Source organism: Eutrigla gurnardus (genome assembly GCF_963514095.1).
Source record: "Eutrigla gurnardus genome assembly, chromosome: 22".
NCBI lineage: Eukaryota > Metazoa > Chordata > Actinopteri > Perciformes > Triglidae > Eutrigla > Eutrigla gurnardus.
The window spans coordinates 14916989-14935842 of NC_139933.1; the positions used below are offsets into that span (position 1 = coordinate 14916989).

At 43.0% G+C, this 18854-nt stretch overlaps 3 protein-coding genes across 5 annotated transcripts; all 3 read right to left on the reverse strand.

The window, feature by feature from the left end:
* On the reverse strand, positions 1-2722 carry LOC311033032 (uncharacterized protein). Of its 2 annotated transcripts, XM_084040190.1 has the most exons (5): positions 2079-2722; positions 1900-1988; positions 855-984; positions 400-709; positions 1-68 (listed from the first exon to the last, which is right to left on the reverse strand). In XM_084040190.1, the coding sequence occupies exons 1-4, from the start codon at positions 2156-2158 to the stop codon at positions 439-441; spliced, it is 570 nt and encodes a 189-aa protein (XP_083896316.1). In that variant the 5' UTR covers positions 2159-2722; the 3' UTR covers positions 1-68; positions 400-438. The 2 variants fall into 2 exon arrangements, with proteins under 2 accessions (XP_083896316.1, XP_083896315.1); XM_084040189.1 differs by lacking the exon at positions 1-68 and having other exon boundaries at positions 324-709.
* Positions 2723-5744: 3022 nt separating this feature from the next.
* nploc4 (NPL4 homolog, ubiquitin recognition factor) lies at positions 5745-15149 on the reverse strand. Its single transcript, XM_084039897.1, has 17 exons — positions 14990-15149; positions 14215-14295; positions 11811-11920; positions 11375-11614; positions 11248-11296; positions 10828-10922; positions 10619-10742; positions 10346-10525; positions 10113-10199; positions 9495-9566; positions 9289-9415; positions 8526-8686; positions 8318-8389; positions 8133-8225; positions 7679-7795; positions 7317-7419; positions 5745-5912 (listed from the first exon to the last, which is right to left on the reverse strand). Exons 1-17 carry the CDS (start codon positions 15002-15004, stop codon positions 5752-5754), a joined length of 1887 nt encoding a protein of 628 aa, XP_083896023.1. The 5' UTR covers positions 15005-15149; the 3' UTR covers positions 5745-5751.
* Positions 15150-15921: 772 nt separating this feature from the next.
* Positions 15922-18854, reverse strand: pde6gb (phosphodiesterase 6G, cGMP-specific, rod, gamma, paralog b). 2 transcript variants are annotated; one of them, XM_084040114.1, is made up of 4 exons: positions 18698-18854; positions 17337-17557; positions 17217-17257; positions 15922-17134 (listed from the first exon to the last, which is right to left on the reverse strand). In XM_084040114.1, exons 2-4 carry the CDS (start codon positions 17480-17482, stop codon positions 17058-17060), a joined length of 264 nt encoding a protein of 87 aa, XP_083896240.1. In that variant the 5' UTR covers positions 17483-17557; positions 18698-18854; the 3' UTR covers positions 15922-17057. The 2 variants fall into 2 exon arrangements, with proteins under 2 accessions (XP_083896240.1, XP_083896241.1); XM_084040115.1 differs by having other exon boundaries at positions 17337-17554; positions 18698-18845.

Here is an 18854-nt window from a genome sequence, read left to right on the forward strand (position 1 = left end):
TAGTTTCACTGAGTGCTTTTGTGTCCAACATAAAGGGTGTTAATGCTTGCCTGTTTTTCAACTCTTCTCTTCCAACACCTATGGGGAAGTAGCAGGTGTGTCAAAATGGTGGGATTTTACTTTTGTGTGTCAGGTGAGTGGATCGTCTGAGATGAAATGGAGCAAACAGCCTGGCTGTTTTTAAAAGATGTAGTTTTTATGTCACCGAGCACTTCATTGGACTTAAAGTACTGTGAGGAACTTTTAACTGGTAATGAAACAGTCTCAGTTTAATCAAGTTACATGAAAGCATCATTACAGAACAAGAGGCCGATGTCGTCTTTGTTTTTCATGATAATGTGGTCAAATAATCAGGTTGTGATGGACAAAGTCTTGTCTGTAGACTATAATACGTTTTACTCCTCACCAAACAGGATGATGCTGCTGCGTCTCAAAGCTTCAGTCCTGTGGACCTGCAGGTTTTTTGATCCTCCGGACCACCACCCTGGTTCTCCTCCCTGGGGGTCGGCTTCCTGCAGCCTCCGGCTCCCCAGGCAGCGATCCCGGGGCTCGAGCTTCTCCTCGACGCAGTGCAGGTTTCCTTCCTGATCGCACGTTGTCCACGAAGCCCTCCACCCCGTCGAACTTGGCCGTGAGGTCGGAGAGACGCTCCTTCAGGGTGTTGAACTCCTTGTAGAGGTCTCGCAGGGCATCTGACAGCGGCTGGATCCTGAGGGACGGAAAACCACCTCTCTTTACTCACAACATGACGATGTGACAGCAAAACACGACACAAGAAAGAGTCTCAATTAAGACAAAGAATTCAAGGATTGAGGGGCCCGTCGTCTCACAGTCCATCAGGTTGGGGGCCTCACCTCCCGTAGTCCGGCAGCACGGTGCTGTGGTCATGGAGGAGCAGGTCTTTGACCTGCGTCATGATGGCGTATTTCCAGTTGTCTAAAACCAGCGTGAGGTTGGAACATCCTCTGGTGTTCAGTTTCTCTGCTGCAGGTGGAGAACCAGGAATTAGTCTGAACCACATCGTCAAAAGAAAAGCTACTAATGGGTTTGGTAAGTTTATTATAACAAAGGCAGTGTTCAAATGGGTACTTGGTGATCTTCTGTGGTGGAAGAATTACATCAAATCAGCAACAGCACATGGAAAGTGACTGCAGCTGCATTCAGTTGATGTAAGATAAGATAATAACCTTTATTAGGCGCACAACGGGGACATTTTCAATTCAAGGTAAAATACTGACAGTGAAATAACTTCAAGTATTTAAAATATTCAAAGACGAAAGGTAACTTTTGCCAAAAAGAAAGTCAGAAATCAGTAAAGAGGAAAAGACCGAGAAAATAAATAGATAAAGAACAAATATATGAGAAATGGGGAAAAAGGGAATGAATGCAAAATCTAAATCTGTATCTGTAAGAGGAGTCTTCAGATTTGGTGATTTGCTAGTGAAAATACATCCGGGTTCAAACTATTATAGTTGGTTTTAGTAATTTTTTTTAATTACTTTATTTTCATTATTATTGTTGCTGTTATTATTATTGTATACACTGTAATTCCTGCATAAAATACAATAAAATGCTTAAAATAAAAGCCAATAATAAAAATGAATACCATTACATAAAAATCAATTGAAAATGAAATATCCAAGATTAATGTTATAAATGTGTCTTCAGGTTTCCTTTAAAGGTATTTACAAAGTTAGAGTCCTTAAAACTAAACAGATTTACAGAATTTCATCGACTATGTATCTGAAAGTCGAATCAGGACTCAAATTAAAAAACAGTAGTAAAATAAAACATTAAGATAAAGATATTAAGATGTAGACTTTCACTGTAAATTACCATAAATACTTACTGACACATGAAAGATTTCCCATTGAGATGAAATAGAGAAAGTGATTTTACCTTCGTTCCTGTTGTCGCCCTCCAGTCTCCGTTTCTGAGCAGAACTCAGAGTCACCGACAAGAAGAAAACAAGTCCAGCAGTCTTCATCCTAAAACACACACACACACGTCTGAACTACACTCCACATCTGCAGGGAACAAACTGCTGCTTTTAAAGGCGACGACAGTAGAAAAGTTACCTGCAGTGTTGGTCCTGAGTCCAATAATCCCAGTGACGATGTTTCTGAGCAGCAGATGATCCGAGGAGGAGGGTCTTCATGTCTCGTATATTACCTCACTTCAAAGCTGTCTGTCTGCTTTCCAGGCTTTAACTCGTTCATCTCGACTAACAAAGTAACACAAAAGCTGTCGACACGTTTTCACGAGGCAGAACAAGAAGAAGAAAATGTATATGAAGAGAAAATGCTGCAGTGGAGGCGTTTGATTTACGATCACGTCCAACATTCTTGTTCTTCATCTGTTATCCATCTACAGCCCAGGAGGCCACCAGTGTGTGTGTGTGTGTTTGTGACTGAACTCCACCATAGACTTTATGTAAGAAGTGAACATAGTCATGACGTCACCCCAAGCTCAGCATTTTGGCCGTCGCCATCTTGTATTTTTGCAACCAGAGAAGGAAGTGACCATATTTGGACTGTGGAGGAGCGACGGGTGGATCTGATGAACACGAGCAGCAGAGCGGCACCACGAGCAGCAACCTTACTGGATCTGGATCCATGTGGCTTCTGGTGTGAAGCTGCTAACAAAGTTAGCTTCATGATTCAAGGTCAACTCCAACTTTACTTAGTAGCTAACTGCATTGGTAGCGTGGTAACGACCTGTCAATCAGTAGGTAAGCCCCGCCCCTAAAGCATCCCCTGCTTCCTGGTCTGTTGGACTCTAAATGGACCATAATGTACTAAATGAACATCATGCTGGATTGAAGAGAGGAGGGTCATTCCCTCATACACTTCTATACAATCAGAGAGGAGTCACCCCCTGGTGGCCAGCAGACAGAATGCAGCTTCAAGGACCTCCAGCATCTGCATCACTTTTCAGAACTGGAGGGAAAACATTTCTAGTCCATCTGGACTTTGGTTTACTGGCTGTCTAGTTAGATTCAAGCAAACACATTATCCGCAATAGAATTGTTTGTTGTTGTTTTTTTTATTATTATTTTGTTTCAAATCCAGGTTCAACAGCATACAACGTTCAGGGTCGTCGGTTAGCTCAGTGGAAAGTGAGCTCCGGCTGTAACTCCGAGACATGCTCGCTCAGCAAACGGCCCCGGGGTCGATACAAAAGGAAAAAGGTCAACGGCGTCCGTCAGCATGACGTCAGATAAAACGCTCTTAAGAACTCACACAGGGGCAAGAATGAAAATCCACGGGGGAAAAAACTTTTTTTTTCTTCTTTCAAGCATTTTCAAATTAACCTACAGCTAAAATATATATTCTCACTTCATCAATGGAATTACTGTCACGCTCTTACAAAGAAGCACACGTCTCATAAATAGCAAAATCTGCAGCCGCAAGTCGCCCTTCCGAAACCGAAGAGGCCCGTTCCCCGACAACCCCGATGAAACAGTATTTAGATATTAGCTGGGCTGCCAGTTGAAAAACATCCTAGCAAAAAAAAAAAAGAAGCAAACATTTCATGTAACAGTGTCAGAGTTATGATGGATTTCAAAATAATCCTGAACGTGGTGATGAAAGGTTTGAGAATGTCGTCGGTCCATGTGAGTCAGCAGAAAACGTATCGAGGATATGGATCGGAGGAGATTCTGCTGAGTCAGGGTTACTCAAAAAGGTGTAAATATGGGAAATGTGCAGTTTTTTTTATATTTAGCACCAGTGTTATTAGCTTGTGCAATGAATTATTTTACAATCTCCATAACAATTGAAGTCATGCGAGGTAATTTAGGTCAAATATGTCATCTTCAAACTCTTCGAGAAGCTGTTTTACCAACAGGTGGACTACAGGTGATCCGGGACCACGCTGGCTCACTGAGATCCAAGACATCATGAGCCAGGACTTTTTTTTTTTAAATGAGTGCACATTAAGAAATGTTGCATGCATTTTTGGGTGGAGCGGCTCAAAGCAACATTTGGTTGCCAGATGTTTAAACATGTAATGTGAAGTTTCATGACATAAAATGATCTCACAGAGTTTTTGGTCCCAATATTCATCTCACGAAAGAAAATCCAAAAGGGAACAAGAATAAAATAACAAAAAGAACCAACTACCCCGATACGCCCGCTGCTGACTGTTGTATGTTCACTGAAATGATATACAATAGAAACATTTCCCAGCTTACTCCTAGTGTTTAAACATGGAGGTTTAATTTGTCCAGATATGTCTGCCTCCTCTTACAAACCACATTCCATTCACCTCCATCAATCAGAGAAAAACTATTCAGAAGTAGAAATAAAACAAGGGGCAGGTGAGAAAAGGCTTTTTGTCTGTGTAATTTGGGGTGAATTGACCCTTTCAGTGGCCTGTTTGCCTCTTTAGTGCCGTCGGAGCATTAAGTGCTTTCACATTGTTTTCAGACGTCGACACCGCTGACGACCGGAGCGATGCGATCATCAAACCGGCCTCCAGCTGGAAGAAGCTCAGGCTTTATTATCAGCTGCGGTGCCAAACCGATGATGCTCACGTGGGAAGTTTGTAAAACGTCGTCATAACAACAGACATCGGACGAGTAAAATGTTTTGCAGGTTTTTTTCTCCCCATGGTGACCTCCTTGACCTCTGAGCAGCAAAGTCTTTAAAGGCTGAGCGATGGTCAGACCCAGAGGAGGGGCCCCCATCAGCGGAGGAATGAGGTTACGGTCCGACTCCTTTGGGCCGGCGAGAAAACGAAAAAGAAGAACCACAGGAAGTGGAACAACGCAGAGGAGATGGGGCGAGCACCAGCTGTTTTCTAGAAGCACCTCGCAGCGAACGCAGCGTGAGTCGGCGATAAGGACGATGCCGAACACGCAGTTTAAGCTACATATCGTGCTGCTCGAGTTCAAACCAACAAATCCAAAAGCTACGATTCCAACAAACCAGCGAAAGATCTTCAGGAACCAGTTTAAGGTTGGCGGGACATCGATCTAAATCAGGTAATAACCTGCAACCAGTGGAGGGGGGCAGCTTTGTGCATCTCTGGGACTTCCATTTTAAGTAATTTAATACTGAAAATATAAACACGACTCTCTACTAAGTGGAATTAACGTCTGCAGCTCCGAAAAGAGTTTTCAGGTCCGAGCTTTGACCGATGATTGTACTTTAAGGGGGCCGTCAAAGAGACCAGGACCTATAAAAACCTGAATGAGTGGAGCCGAAGAGTCCAAATTTAAAAGGTACGCTACAATCAGATTTAAAAAAGAAAAAGGAAGGGGAAACAAGCAGAAGAAGCTTAATTAAATAACAGTATCATTCCTCAAACGTATTTATACACAGCAAGAATTCTCCAGAAGACGTTGTGAGAGTGAGACGGGCACTGATGTGAGAGGACATCCAAACACTCAAGTCTTTGCTGTTGTCTTGAGTCACCGCAGGATTTAGTTGACGGGGCTGATTATTTAGGGGGGTGGGGGTGGGAGGTTCCTCAGCCAAATGTACTTTACCTTAAGGAACCCAGCTGCTCACGGGTGGAGGGATACAAAACAAACACAGTCTGGTTTTATTTGATTTACTCAGTGGATTCGATGTAAACAAGTGCATCCCTCACACGCAACAGCAGCCCGTGAGGTGGGAAGGACAGAGGCTTCGAAGGGGGGAAGAAAACAAAAGGGGGAGGGGCGTCCAAATCTCGCAGCTGGTCCTGGTGCAGCGATGTCATTGGCGAGTTAAGATCAGGGGCTGGGCGGGGGTTAGGGGGGGTTTAACTGCGTGGCAGGCTGCACATCTCACAGTGCTCCGTGCCAGGCTGGTTCATGAAGGTGCAGTGGAGGCAGGACCACATGGCCGAGGAGGAGGCAGGGACCGAGGGGCCGCCCATGGCCCCGTAGCCCTGAGAGCTGGAGGGCTGCCCGCCCACTGTACCTGGAAGGAGGGGAGAGAGATGACAACCAATCAGATTCCCCACAAATCTAAATCTCCAATCTGGTGCTTCATTTTTCAATTAACTGGTATAAAAGGTATTAAACGATCATTAATATCCCCCGGTTTTGTGTTTCAATGGTGGTGGAGATTCTGTGATGTGTTGACAGATTCGTGTTTTTATCTGAGCAACCAGAGAACAGTTTTGCAAGTTTTGTTTCCGGCGTTTTTGCTGCCTGAAAACGTACTTTTTTGAAACCAGGTCCTAGGGTGAAAAAGAAAAGTATATATAAAATATATATATATATATATATATAAATATTCAGAGAAAAAAAGCTACTTGCTACTTTATTACAATGCAAAAAACAACCAACATTTATGCCAGCTAACTTCCCATGAATGTATCGTTTATATTGCTAATTAATCCATCAGGAGGTGTGACAACGCCTCGTTAGCTACTTTATTATAGCGGTCATAGAGGAAGTAAACACACTGCGTGACCGAATGTCAATCAGACCGGACTTTTTTCTCTGAATATTGCGCACCTTTCTCGGTTCCGTTTTTTTTTTTTTTTTTTCTACAGTGGCCCTCATACAATCATTGTTAGGACTGAGTGATTTTATCGATTCTGCGATATAAATCGATATTTTGTTTCCACAGAAAGTATCGATTTTTTTAGCCACGAGTATCGATACATTAAGTCCCATTCAAATCGAGAGACGGCCGCGCAGGATCGCGGCGCCGAGAGACGCCCGCGCACTATCGGTTAACAAAGGCGCCGAAAGGAAGCGTGCTTCGTTCGCGGTGCTTCAGCGGCCGTGTATCGAATTATATCGAATCGTATCGTTGACTGAATATCGTGATTTATATCGTATCGTGAGCTGAATATCGTATATCGTATCGTATCGTGAGATTAGTGTGTCGCTACAGCCCTAATCATTGTTCACTGTGAAGTTTGCAGGAAATTACGTAATATATCCCCTTTCATGTGGCGGGAGCGCTACACCAGACTCGATTTAAAAAACGTTAATTAAATTAAACCCAACTCTACATCTAGCTTAATCTGAAACCATAATCTTGAGAAGCTAGTAGGGCAGCATGACCATCAGAGTGGAGATGATGACATGCTTCACCGCCCCAGAATTATTATTTTTTAAGCTTTAGATTGAGATTGTAGTTCTGTTCTCCTGTCAAGCAAGAAAATAAACGATGACCCTGCAGAATCTTCGAGAAACTCAAAAACACAAAGACATTCATTTCTGATGTTTTACGGAGAATACAGCAAAACTTGAGATTTCAACCCTGTGAATGTTTGTCATTGATAGCTCATCAACATTTTGTGTTACTCAACTAATTATTTCAACACGAGTGCACAAAATGAACTGAGGCCAAGTAAAAGTGACTTACTGCACAGCTGCTCGATGGTGGCCCACTGCTCCGACTTCTTCCAGGTCTGAGCCAGATCTTCATTCGAGGTCCTCACTGCATCTAGTAGCAAGCCGATGCTGTCCTGCAGAAACAAACAGACACTGATCTATTCAGGGAACCAACAGACAAAAGAACCAAGCCAAATCTGGCTTTCATAGAAAACATACAAATCTGATTTACACAGAAAAACATTGCTTTTTTAATCATCTTTTGATCGTGGTGCTGCGCCGGCCTGAAAACATCGTCACACCTGTAACCGTTAACAGACTGGCAAAGAATGTGGCCTTCTGACCCGGCGTCTGCAGCACTAACTGAAAACGAATGTGAAAGTGTCTACTTACTCTCAGAGGCATGACTTCATTGGTGACGAGGAAGAGGAGCAGATGGAAGTCTGACACGATGTCCAGGAATGCGGTGGAGGTGCACTGGGACAGGTACGTCGCTAAACTGTGGAAGTCCTGCAGAGAGCAGAGAGCACCACACATGTAACTTCCTCTGACCTCTGCAGGTTCTCTCAGGCTCTAAGATTGGACCGCTCACGTCAAGTTGAAATACAAGCATACTTCTATATGCCTTATTCTTTTATGCTCGTTGTGCAAAGCAAATGAATAGAGGTTTCACTCATTCATTCATGCTGGACACAAAAACATGGGATATTAAAGATACTGAACATATGTGATATTTGCCAAATGTAAGACTTTAAGAATAAATGTATATTTAACAAGAAAATGTATCCACCTCTCTATTTGGTCATAATTTGGATCAATCGGGAGGCGAGCGGGTTCAAACACTTACTTGTGTTTCTCCCAGGATGCTGCGGTTCTCAATGGGGAAGCGTTGTGTGGAGCAGAAGGTGTACTGGGGGTCCTTTGGAAACGTGGTAGTTATCTGTCCAAGAGAAAAGAAGTATTGATCCATCTAACAAAGGTAGTGCTCTTACAGTCTATTAATAGAATAGATGCTGCATGAAACATACTCACATCTATTATAAGGTACTCGACGGGAAGAGGCCGAGCTAGAAACGTGACGTCGTTCCCAAACTTGTCTTTGTCCTAAAAAGGATCAGAAACAAATCAACAACCAAACATCTGGATGAATTGACTCCTAACAGCAAAGTCAGTGTCTGGATGTGGTTATTCTAGCACACATCTCTGGTGGGTGTTACTGCTGCTGCGTGTGGAGCCTCACCTTGTAGAAGACGTCTGGGACGTACTGCTCAGGGCAGGACTCTTTAGCGAAGCCCAGCTCGGGAGCGTCTTTGCAGGGTAGTAGGCACTCGTCTCTCACCAACGCCATGCACTGATTGGACACCTGGTATCCTTCAAAGTGCACCTGGTTATCTGGACCGCCTGCACACAGGGAACAGGGACCGGGTCAAATATCTGCTGACCAGAGCTTCAAATGTATTAATATTATATATAGTATTGGAGATGGGAAGGTATGGTTACTTGATAAACAACAGCAATGATTCATTAGTAGAACTGTACAGAAGCTTCATTCACCACGTTGGCATTCAAACTCTAAATCGAACACTTGCATGCAAAGCTGCGTTTCTGCAGGCTGTTTTGCAGGCTGTTTTGCAGGTAAACATCAGCTACACTAATTATATTATTATTGTATATGCAGAATTAGATTCCAGTGGTGGCTGTGAATGATTGTTTCCACTTGGTTTGATACAAAAACATTTCCAATAAGTCTAAAAATCACAATTTTTATAATCATTTACAACATTGAAAACAAGTTGTATCTAAAATAATGTTCTGCTTCCATCCATATATGTTGGTGTTTCACTTTTCAGTACAACATTTTCACAGCGGGCGAAAACAGTTTGCCCTCCAGACGGCAGCAAATAGCAGCAGCAGAAACATAAAAAGCTAGATGTAGCTTTTCTACAAGTGCATTTCGTTGTCAAATAACAATAATTGATCCTCGAGTGAACAAAAAAACCTACCTGTTGCCACCACGGTCACAAACTTGGAGCCAAAATGGCCGTCTCGAGAGAGTCTGCAAGGGTTTGAATGTAGATTCTGGAAATATCCCGCTGTGATGCACTCCTCTGCGCTCAGGTAGTGAGTGTCCTAACAGTGGAAGGCGTGACAGGTTAAAAGGTGGTCGTAAAGCAGCATGTTAGTCTGATAAACAGGTGGTCATCCTCACATGGTTCCTCGTGAAGCGGACGGTTCCTATCCTCGTGTCCTCAGAGAGCAGGTCGGTGAAGATCCAGCCCACCTGATAACCAGAGGAAAGAAGATCATTAATTCATTCATTGGCAGTTAATCCTTTAAGTTCTGAATGAAAGCAAAAAAAACAAAATGTGTGATTATTTGCTGGTTTTCTTAGTAAACTAAACATGCTATCATAGAAGTCTGTTGGTCTGAAAAAACAAGACAATGGAATATCATCCTGACATTGGGAGTTCTTTCTGATCGTATATTTTAGAATAAACATTTTAATTCATACGTCACATCCAGAAGAACGCATCCAACAAGTCGAGAAGAAACTATTTCATCATTGAAATATTTTGAAAAGATGAGCTCACCACCTTAGTGTGGCTCAGTGCCATTCAGACATGTTCATGTTTAACAGAAAGTAAAATAAAGACTAATTTCTTTGATTTGACTTTGACTTCAACAATTCAACGGGTAGCAGAATCTAAATAAATCCGCCCTGTGCCTTGAATTTCAACTGCACTCTGTCAGTATTTGGTGTGAAACCCAGATGAAGAAAGCACTTTGTCTGAAGTGAAGTGAGCGGCTGCAGGAGAGGAAGACCGACCTTGCACAGGCCCAGTTTGGCAGCGATTTCGTCCACCGCTGCAGCTTTGGGATCGTCCACCAGCTCCAGGCTGTTCTGAGTGGCGTTCTGACACACAGCAGAGAATACTGTTAGCATCAAACACGAAGAGTTGCCTCATGGGTAATGAGGACTTCCACCCACTGATGGAAGGACAAACTAGAGGACGCTGAACAAACAGAACCAAGGAAACGCTCACAGAGCTGAGTTCTCACCTGTGGCGGCTCGTAGATGGCGGCCACCTCGGCTCTGATGCCCAGAGGGATGTCCGTGTGCTCGGTGAACCTGCCGTACAAGTAGCCCATCCTCTGGCTGCCCGTCTTCCTCCAGAAGTCCAGGAAGCGGTCGGCGATGGTGTGGTTCTCAAACATGATGTTGTCCACATGTCTGTATTTCTGGGAGGACCAACGGAGAAAGATAAATTCATGAAGCAGTCACCTGCTGGACTCACTGGAAGCATCATTAGCAAAGACGTACAGGTCACATACCTGTCTGTTCAGTGTGAGGGCGCTGGGCTGGCACTTGGTGCAGATGCCCTCCGGCCAGGGAGGGTGGCCCTCGCAGCCCGACTTGATCTTACAGCTGATGTTCTCCAAAGCTGCAAACTTCCCCCTGCGGGAGACGGAAACCAGGGTTTGAAACTGGACTACAAATTTAATATATGTGTATTTCCACTGAAGAAATCATAATTTCTCACTTATCAGCTCCGCCGGTCAGCTTCCGAAGGTACGCGTGGAATGACATGTGCTTCACTGGCGGGTCGAGGTGATTCAGGTAGTCTTCGTCAAAAGGCTGGCAAAGAAAGAAGGGAGCCAGTTTCAATGAGTAAAATCTGAATAAACTGAAGGCCTTTACACACTGGGGGTTGTGGAGAATTAACTACAGGAAAATGTAAAAGAAAGGATCTGGTCTGTACTGCCTTGGACTACAGAACCTCACAGTTGTTGTTTTAAAGTACTTTAGCATGAACAATGTGATTGGATGCCTCTATTCGCAGAGTGTAAGCTCAGAGACCGTTTTGTGACATGTAATATTCACCTTCTATGTGAACGTAAGATGCCTTTATAGTTGTGGTGGAAGCATTACAGACCCTCAAGACAAGAATGAATTCTCTTACCTCCAGCGGTACACAGTGCACACATTTTCCGAGGGAACCGTGGTGACATCTGTAACAAGAAAAGAATTGTTGGCCGTCTGACATTTGTGTTTAATGTGGATGATTTACGGCCGGTCTCCGTCCTTACAGCTGTGGATCTTTGTTCCGGTAGATTTTGCCGTCTTGCTTGGTCAGATACTGATCGATCTCGTCCTCTTGGACCTGGGGTGCTGACGTGGACCGGGGGATCATGGAGATGGACGAAGAAGAGGACGAGGAAGATGAGACGGATGGCAGGGATGAAGACGAGTGCGGGGTGGCGGTGTCCATCACCTCCCCGGAGGACGAAGAGGCTCCTGAAGGGAAGAGATACAGCATGTCGCCGTGCCTACAAAGAAGACAGAACGAATAATACAGAGTTTTTATACCAGTATTACTTTTTGTCTGAATGTAAGATGGGTTTTTATTCCTTGAAGCAGACACATCATCATCATCATCATCAATTACATTTTGAAAAAGTTACTACTGGTGTGTCTTTTTAGTGACTCAAAAGAACGAGTTGTAAAATCTAGAGTTTCACTTACTTAATCTTAAGCAGGCTCAGAGTTTTGTTCTGGGAGAGGATCTCTCCGGTCTTGTTGCGGTTCAGGTAAATAGAAAACCCGTTGGAATTGAACCCAAACTCTTTGGCCACCTGAGAGAGAAATAACGCAATGATCGTGGTTAATCTACATTAAACAACGTTGTCATGTGGCCTGAAAGCTAAAGACCACTAACTTTCACTTTCACCACATTTAATGTTGAGAGGAACAAAACACACAATATATTAAATTAGTTTCAGCTGATTAAGGATGGTATATGATGAAGGATTTTCATTATGATAAAAAAAATCACAATAAGTTGATCATGGTAAAATTCCATTATCGGGATAATCGTAAATATCGTCACGATTGACTCGGAAAAAGCTTTCTAGCTCACTGTCATGGTGAGTGAAAAATGAGCCTGATATTTTTTTATTTAAAAAAAAAAAAAAAAAAAAAAAAAAAAAGACATCTTTAATTATCCTTTATGATTTGATGATCATATGATTATGATTCCTTTATCCGTTATTATTTGATTGTTTCCTTAACTAAATTTAAAGTGATTTCATTATGTTTTAGTGCAATTTTTAAGCATATTTGGTTGATAATCTGGAAAGTATCGTAAGTTGTAATTATTTTGGCAGGATAATGTTCTCCTTCCTTGAAACCCACCCCAGGGAGAAATACAGACCAACGTGTGCTAATGAAAAATGTGCATGTGAAAAGGGTGTTCAATCTTCAAATAATGACACCCTGTAGGAGCAGATTAGCTAAGAGGCTCTTAAAACGAGAGAACTCATCTGGTGGACAGACCTCGTAAGGGAACATTTGTACTGTTCATGATTATCTTGGCTTTCAAAACAAACTCACGATGACACTTAATGGAGCTCCGTTGAGCCCGACATCTAAATGAACAGCCAACTACAGAACGTGGACCAGTGGTTCTTATTTATCTTTAAACGGTCAGCGTTGGTTAAAAAAACCAAACAAGCAGAACACACAGAGAAAGCATCTTTGAAAGCCCTTATTCCTCCCAAGCCACACAAAAGGACACAGTGGGAGATATTATTACTGACTGCAGTAAAGACTCCATGAGACTCTCCGAGTTCCTTTTATTCATTCTCAGCTGCAGAAATTAAACCTGCAGGGCTCAGACTGTCTGCCTCACAGCTATCGTTTTCCATCCCGTCCATCTCCGGCTGCACATGGAATGAAAACGACTCCCTACGTTGATCTGCAGGCGACACCATCCTGCCTGCACACGGATGCATACATTTTTTATGAGGTTCTGCTGCAATGCTCGACTGCGACTGGTCTGCTGGAATACCCTTTTGTGTGTTAGGTTTTTCACATCCAATGATTCAAAATGCAATTTGTAATTATTGTTGTGGGCTTATGTATGAAAAGATGTCAAACGAAAGGATTGTTCTTACAAACGTTCCAAAATTCAGGACCAAATTATCTTTCTTCTGTGTTTATTATTCTGTGTCGTGTCTGGGTTGTAAAGCACAACCTGTCAAGCAGCTGTGATGACAACAGCAAACCAATTCATCCACTACACTCCCTCCCCAAATGCAAAATCTCACCGGCAAGTCACATGTTAACAGCGGAAGCCAGCCTAGCACACGCGAACAGTGCTGGACCGACCTGCTCTGGTACTTTCTGCACGGCTTCCTACATAAATGAACAATAAGCAGACACAAAAGCCAGGGACACACAGATACTGGTGTACAAGTTGTGCTCTTGCAAACACGGTTTTATGCAGAAATTGCAAAACAAATCCAGTGTTTGAGAAGGCCAGTGTGTGTTCTAACAATGTGATTACCAGTAGCCCTTTTACACTGTCTTTTCGTGCAGAATTACCAGTCGTTTTTTCCACAATGTCTTAAGTGTAAAAGGTACAGAGACGGAATAGGCTGTCGGAGTCGTTCCACCTCTGAGCAGCAATGAAGGTGAATCTCAGAGGAATAAAAGAGGCGAAACGACCTCATTAACAGGGACAGACAGGAAGCCGGAACAGAAGGTGGCGTTTTGATGATGTTATTTGCGTGACCCGTCACTGGGTGATATAAAAAGCTCAGAAGTAGAAGTTTTGCGTTATTAAACACGGCAACTTGAAGTTGAAGAGTGGTGTAAATGTGCACGACTAGCTAAAGAAATTCAACTCTCGGTTCACCTTCCATTGTTGTTTTGGTGTGCTATGAGTAATCATATTTACGATGCTTATTTATTTATGTCACTCTACCGCCATTGCAACGCTCTCTGGTTCCACAAAGCCGGGGATGTTTGTGTAAAAGGAGACACCGTGGAAACCAAAGTTCAGTAAAAACGGTGCGATTGCAGCATATTGAGGTGTCTACTTTCCATGAATTTGACAGTATGAACCATTACGTTTTACATACAGTACCTTCTTTATAAAAGCAGCAGCTGTCTCCCTCTTGGTAGAAGCAATTTTCTTCATCCCATCTGGGGACTGTACCCGGACAATCTACAAAAAAACAAAAAACAAAACATATTAGCTCCATTGTTAGCTACTTACAAAACAAAATAACGTGAACCTGATACAGTTTAAATATGACATTGACATCACTGATCAGACAAAACAAGGGCGCTACTCCCCCCTCTCCTCTTCACAGAGGTGTCACTGTCAGGATATTATGACAACGATGACAGTGCAAAAAAAAAACACAACTAATGTCAACGTTAGGCTTGGAGCCTCTACTTGATTTCAACAAAGAGCTAATGTAACATAAAGATGTCAGAAAGCGTTAACTAAAGCTGTCGCTGTCACTGTCTGTATGAGGGGGGGGGGGGGGGGGGGGGGTAATTCACAGTCAACAAAGTACCACTTTTAATGAATCAACAACATCTTGGCTTTAACTAAACAACCGCCGAGCACACTCTGGCGAATGTTAGCTAACTGAACTATATCCTAGACATTTCTGTTCTTGGATGTCGCCGGTAATCTTTTTATTCGGATGTCGTCAGCTAGCCAAATAGCTAACATTAGCCGGTTAGCTAAACAGGCCCCAGTCACTCTTTTGCTAATGATAGCCAGCGAAACGTTAGCAACCAAGCTAATTCTGCTGCCTCATCACTCCGGACTTCGGCTAACGGGGCTAGCTACCGTTAGCCGAGTCGACTTGTCGCCGCCGTTAAATTCAACGCGCCGTTATACTCACAATGGTGTCCGCCATGTTTGCTCGTTGGGGGCAGCGCTCCCGTTAGATATCGCTGCGCAATATGGTCAAGTGACAATGAACTACAAATTTCACGTAGCGTTACTGTCTGTCAACGAAACTCCATCCCACAACTCAAACACCGGGTGTTGCAGACATTATGGTCCGACCGTCTCCCCACCGGTCCGACACCGAAGCGACACCGGGCGGAAACAAGGGCTGTTGTTTTTTCTCTCGCAAAGGCAAGTTCCACTTCTCTCAGCCAGAGGTGGGAAGTAACGAAGTTAAAATACTTTATTACTGTACTTAAGTAGAATTTTCAGGTATCTGTACTTTACTTGAGTATTTATATTTCTGACAACTTTTTACTTTTCCACCTTACATTTTAAAACCAATATCTGTACTTTCTACACCTCACATTTTCATAACAGGCTTGTTACTTTCTTTTAAATGCATTTGAGGGGAATTGTTTTTCCTATTAATATGATGCATGATTCCGTTAGCTTTGCAAACAAAACCAGCCAGTAGAAATGTCCTTCATATGGATACTTTTTACTTTATACTTTGCATATTTTTGAACACAAGTATCAGCAGGCTACTTCTACTTGAGTATAGAATATCTGTACTTTTGACATGCCCGCTTGCAGCTATATATTGTAGTTAACTTTACGTTATAACTGCAATGTAGTGGCACAAAAAAACTGTCACAAACAGTAAATTATGTAAAATATTATAGGCTTGATTACTAAGAGCAAAGCAGGCAACTGCCCCAGACCACTGAGGGCCCCAAACTTAATTCTTAACTTAATTAATTTTTCTCATAAATGGCTGTAGAACAAGGCTAAATGCCAATTTCTTGTTAACTTTTACAGAAACTGAGAACAACAGACTGATAATGGAGGAACTATTTCTTTATGATAATAAAAAAATCTCCCTTTTTGATTTTCCTGTTTTTATGCTTTATTTTTTTCCACATCCTGTAGAGAGGACAAAGCTCCATCATACATCACGCACAGCTTAATAATCGTAAACATAATTTAGAAAGAAAAACACACCAAAACTCTTCCATCACCAGCTTTGTAACATCAGTCTTTAGAAATACAGACTCGGGATGACAGAATTTCAATTTTAAAGCTAAAATGTAACTCAAGGATACGTTCGCTGTCTAAACGTGAACAGAGGGAAGTGGTGGTGATGAAATGATGGTGAACAGATCAATGTACCACCTACTGATGGATGAAAGATGAAAGATGTTGATCTTTAAAACACAGATATGAACACAACAATAACAAGTGTGAACGTATGAGAAAAAAACATGAAACACGACGACGTTACAAGTAAGAAAGGATGTGAAACACAAGCCAACACAGTGACATTTATTCTCTTTTCGGTTGTTTTTTTTTGGGGTCCTGAGAAAACTTCCCCACATGCATCGGACTTCCACATTTTATGATGGCAGAAAACTCAGTAACAGCAGGTATGGATAATGATTTATTAACGTTATCCCACTGAAAGGTTACGCTCAGTGATGGCAAGCTGGTGTCCCGTCTCTACAGAATTCAGGTTTTAGCATTTAGCATGTCTTCGGCGTTGATGACGAGACTCTGAGACGGCGAAAGAGGCGCCGAAAGCGCGTGAAGCGGGAAACCCACCCGCTCCACGGGTTTGTCACTTAAACTCAATTTTGAGGCGGCCTTGCTTGTGTACGTTTCATGTTTTTTTCCGTGAGAAGAATAGAAAAGGAACGTGAGAGAAAAGAAAGAGGAGCAGCGAGAGAAGAGAGAAAAGGGCCGTCTAGAGTTGCGGAGCAGATCTAGCTTACGGACGCGAAACGTGAGCAGACGTGAGTTTGATCTGCAGAAACAAAGAAGAAGGATCCGGTGAAAGAGGACAGAAAGGTTGTTTATTTTTGTAGATTTCTTTTTCTCTTTTTCCATTTTTTTTCTGTTACGGTTCGTTGTTGTGGTTTGTTTGGAAAATAGTTCAGTTTGCAGGAGACGGAGCCTGAGGCAGATGGTTTTAGAAGAGACCGGAACGTGGCCCCGGGATCCTCGGAGGACCGCAGGAGGCCTCAGATGATGCCGTACTTGGCCAGCTCGTTCAGCTCCAGGTGATTGAAGGCCTCCCAGGGGCAGATGACGGTGATGTCTGCAATAAAAGGAGACATATGTGAGGATGTCCAGGCGCCTGCGGATCATACAAACTGGTTTAAACCTCAAAGCGGACTCACCTGTGCCTAAACCCTCCATTCCAGGGATGTCGTCACCAAAGCTGCAGAGAAAACACAATCACACGTCACGCCTCGCCTTTATTCCTGAAACCTCTGAAGAACAGAAGGACGGAGACGTACCCCTGGATGCCCTTCTTCGGAGGCTTGCTCTTGAACTGGCGGGTCTGCCTCTGCTTGAATTTGGGCGGGCCCTTGCGCGGGGTGGCGGGGCCTCCGGTGACCCGGGTGGCCGACTTGATCTCGGCTTTGGGAGGCTCGAGGTTCATTCTGGTGTGATTCTGGTTCTCGTGTGTGGGTCGCTGGTCTTTACCCTCGCCTCTCTGACGTCACGACGACGGCTGCTAATTTGGGGAAAATTAGGAAATATATTAAAAAAAAGGTCAGACGGTTTCAACCAATCAGAACCGTTCATTTCATGTTACCGTGAAGCCGGCGTCACCTCTGTCTGACATTACAGGCCTCAATCCTCTTACCGAACTGACAAGCGCCCGGCGGGATTTACTCTCATATTTCACACTGATTGAACGTCTGAGATGGACTATACCTTCGCAGCGTGTTCTGTTGAGGATGACCCAATTTCCCATAATCCCCGGCTCAAGTTAATAAGAGCTCGCCCCCTCTCCTTTTCAAGCCAAATGTAATCTCGTTAGAACAAGGACAACAGAGCAGATTTGCTGAGCTCGCTCTGAGGGTCTGAGTGATCAATCCGGTCACCACGACGACGGCGAGCGTCCTGAGGGCGACTTAACCACAGAGCTGTGGTTTCTCATCAAAATAAAAGTAATCACATATTTTTCTTTAAATGGCTGTTTTGTCCAGTCAGGTAGAAAATTCAGCCTTTCAATGTCCAACGATTTACAGTTTAATCTGTTTGGGATGATGATGATGAAGTTCTTATTAGAGGAAACTCTACAGGTGGAAAGGGTAAAAAAGAATGAAACTATCAACAAATTCAACTTCCCCAGTTTATTTCTGACATTAAAACAAATATTCTTTATATTACAAGTTTTCTGAAATTTTAGGGTTAAACATACAAATGTGCAAATAAAAATAATAATAAAAAACGAAAATCTGAATGTTAGTGAAAACCAGGTTCAAAATTCTTCTTTTATTTCCTTGAGTCAAAGGTTTTCACTGAGGGAGGTTTATATCTATTTCTATCACTCTGTCAACAGCCTTAAAAATCTATTTTCTCCAAGTTTTTAGTGATAAAATGTTGTATAAATGAGGCTATGAATGATATATGAACAATCTCCTATAGAAAAATTCAGACTATAGAGAAGAATTAAACTTCCCCAGTTGGTTACTGACATTAAGACATTTATAAACTAATATTCAAATATTTCAGACATCAACCAGCTTGAATCTTTTTGCAGAAGAAAAAGGATTGTAATACCCATAAACATCCACTGACCTCCACTAGAATAACATGAATCTTTCACTGCGTTTACATTGACTCTCAGTTTTTTGGTTCTACTCACCGGCTGCTCGGCAGCAGGACAGCCAGACGAGTGGGTGATGACCTCAGTGTCGGTCTGTCTAGCAGATGTGTGGACGTCTACGCTAGGTTCGCTGAGGGCCAGTCGGGGGCTCGGGGCCCCTCTTATATACGCCGAGTCCTGCAGAGAAGATTATGGA

Excerpts from the sequence above, each read along its gene's own strand:
- pde6gb (XM_084040114.1), bottom strand. The coding sequence starts at position 17,482 with ATGAACCTCGAGCCTCCCAAAGCCGAGATCAAGTCGGCCACCCGGGTC. Across the intron at positions 17,258-17,336 it reads CCGAAGAAGGGCATCCAGGG|CTTTGGTGACGACATCCCTG; the intron begins GTACGTCTCCGT and ends TTTTCTCTGCAG. Across the intron at positions 17,135-17,216 it reads AATGGAGGGTTTAGGCACAG|ACATCACCGTCATCTGCCCC; the intron begins GTGAGTCCGCTT and ends CTTTTATTGCAG.
- LOC311033032 (XM_084040190.1), bottom strand. The coding sequence starts at position 2,158 with ATGAAGACCCTCCTCCTCGGATCATCTGCTGCTCAGAAACATCGTCAC. Across the intron at positions 985-1,899 it reads GGGCGACAACAGGAACGAAG|CAGAGAAACTGAACACCAGA; the intron begins GTAAAATCACTT and ends CTCCACCTGCAG. Across the intron at positions 710-854 it reads GTGCTGCCGGACTACGGGAG|GATCCAGCCGCTGTCAGATG; the intron begins GTGAGGCCCCCA and ends TCCGTCCCTCAG.
- nploc4 (XM_084039897.1), bottom strand. Across the intron at positions 10,923-11,247 it reads TGCACTGTGTACCGCTGGAG|CCTTTTGACGAAGACTACCT; the intron begins GTAAGAGAATTC and ends TTTCTTTGCCAG. Across the intron at positions 9,416-9,494 it reads TCCGCTTCACGAGGAACCAT|GACACTCACTACCTGAGCGC; the intron begins GTGAGGATGACC and ends TTCCACTGTTAG.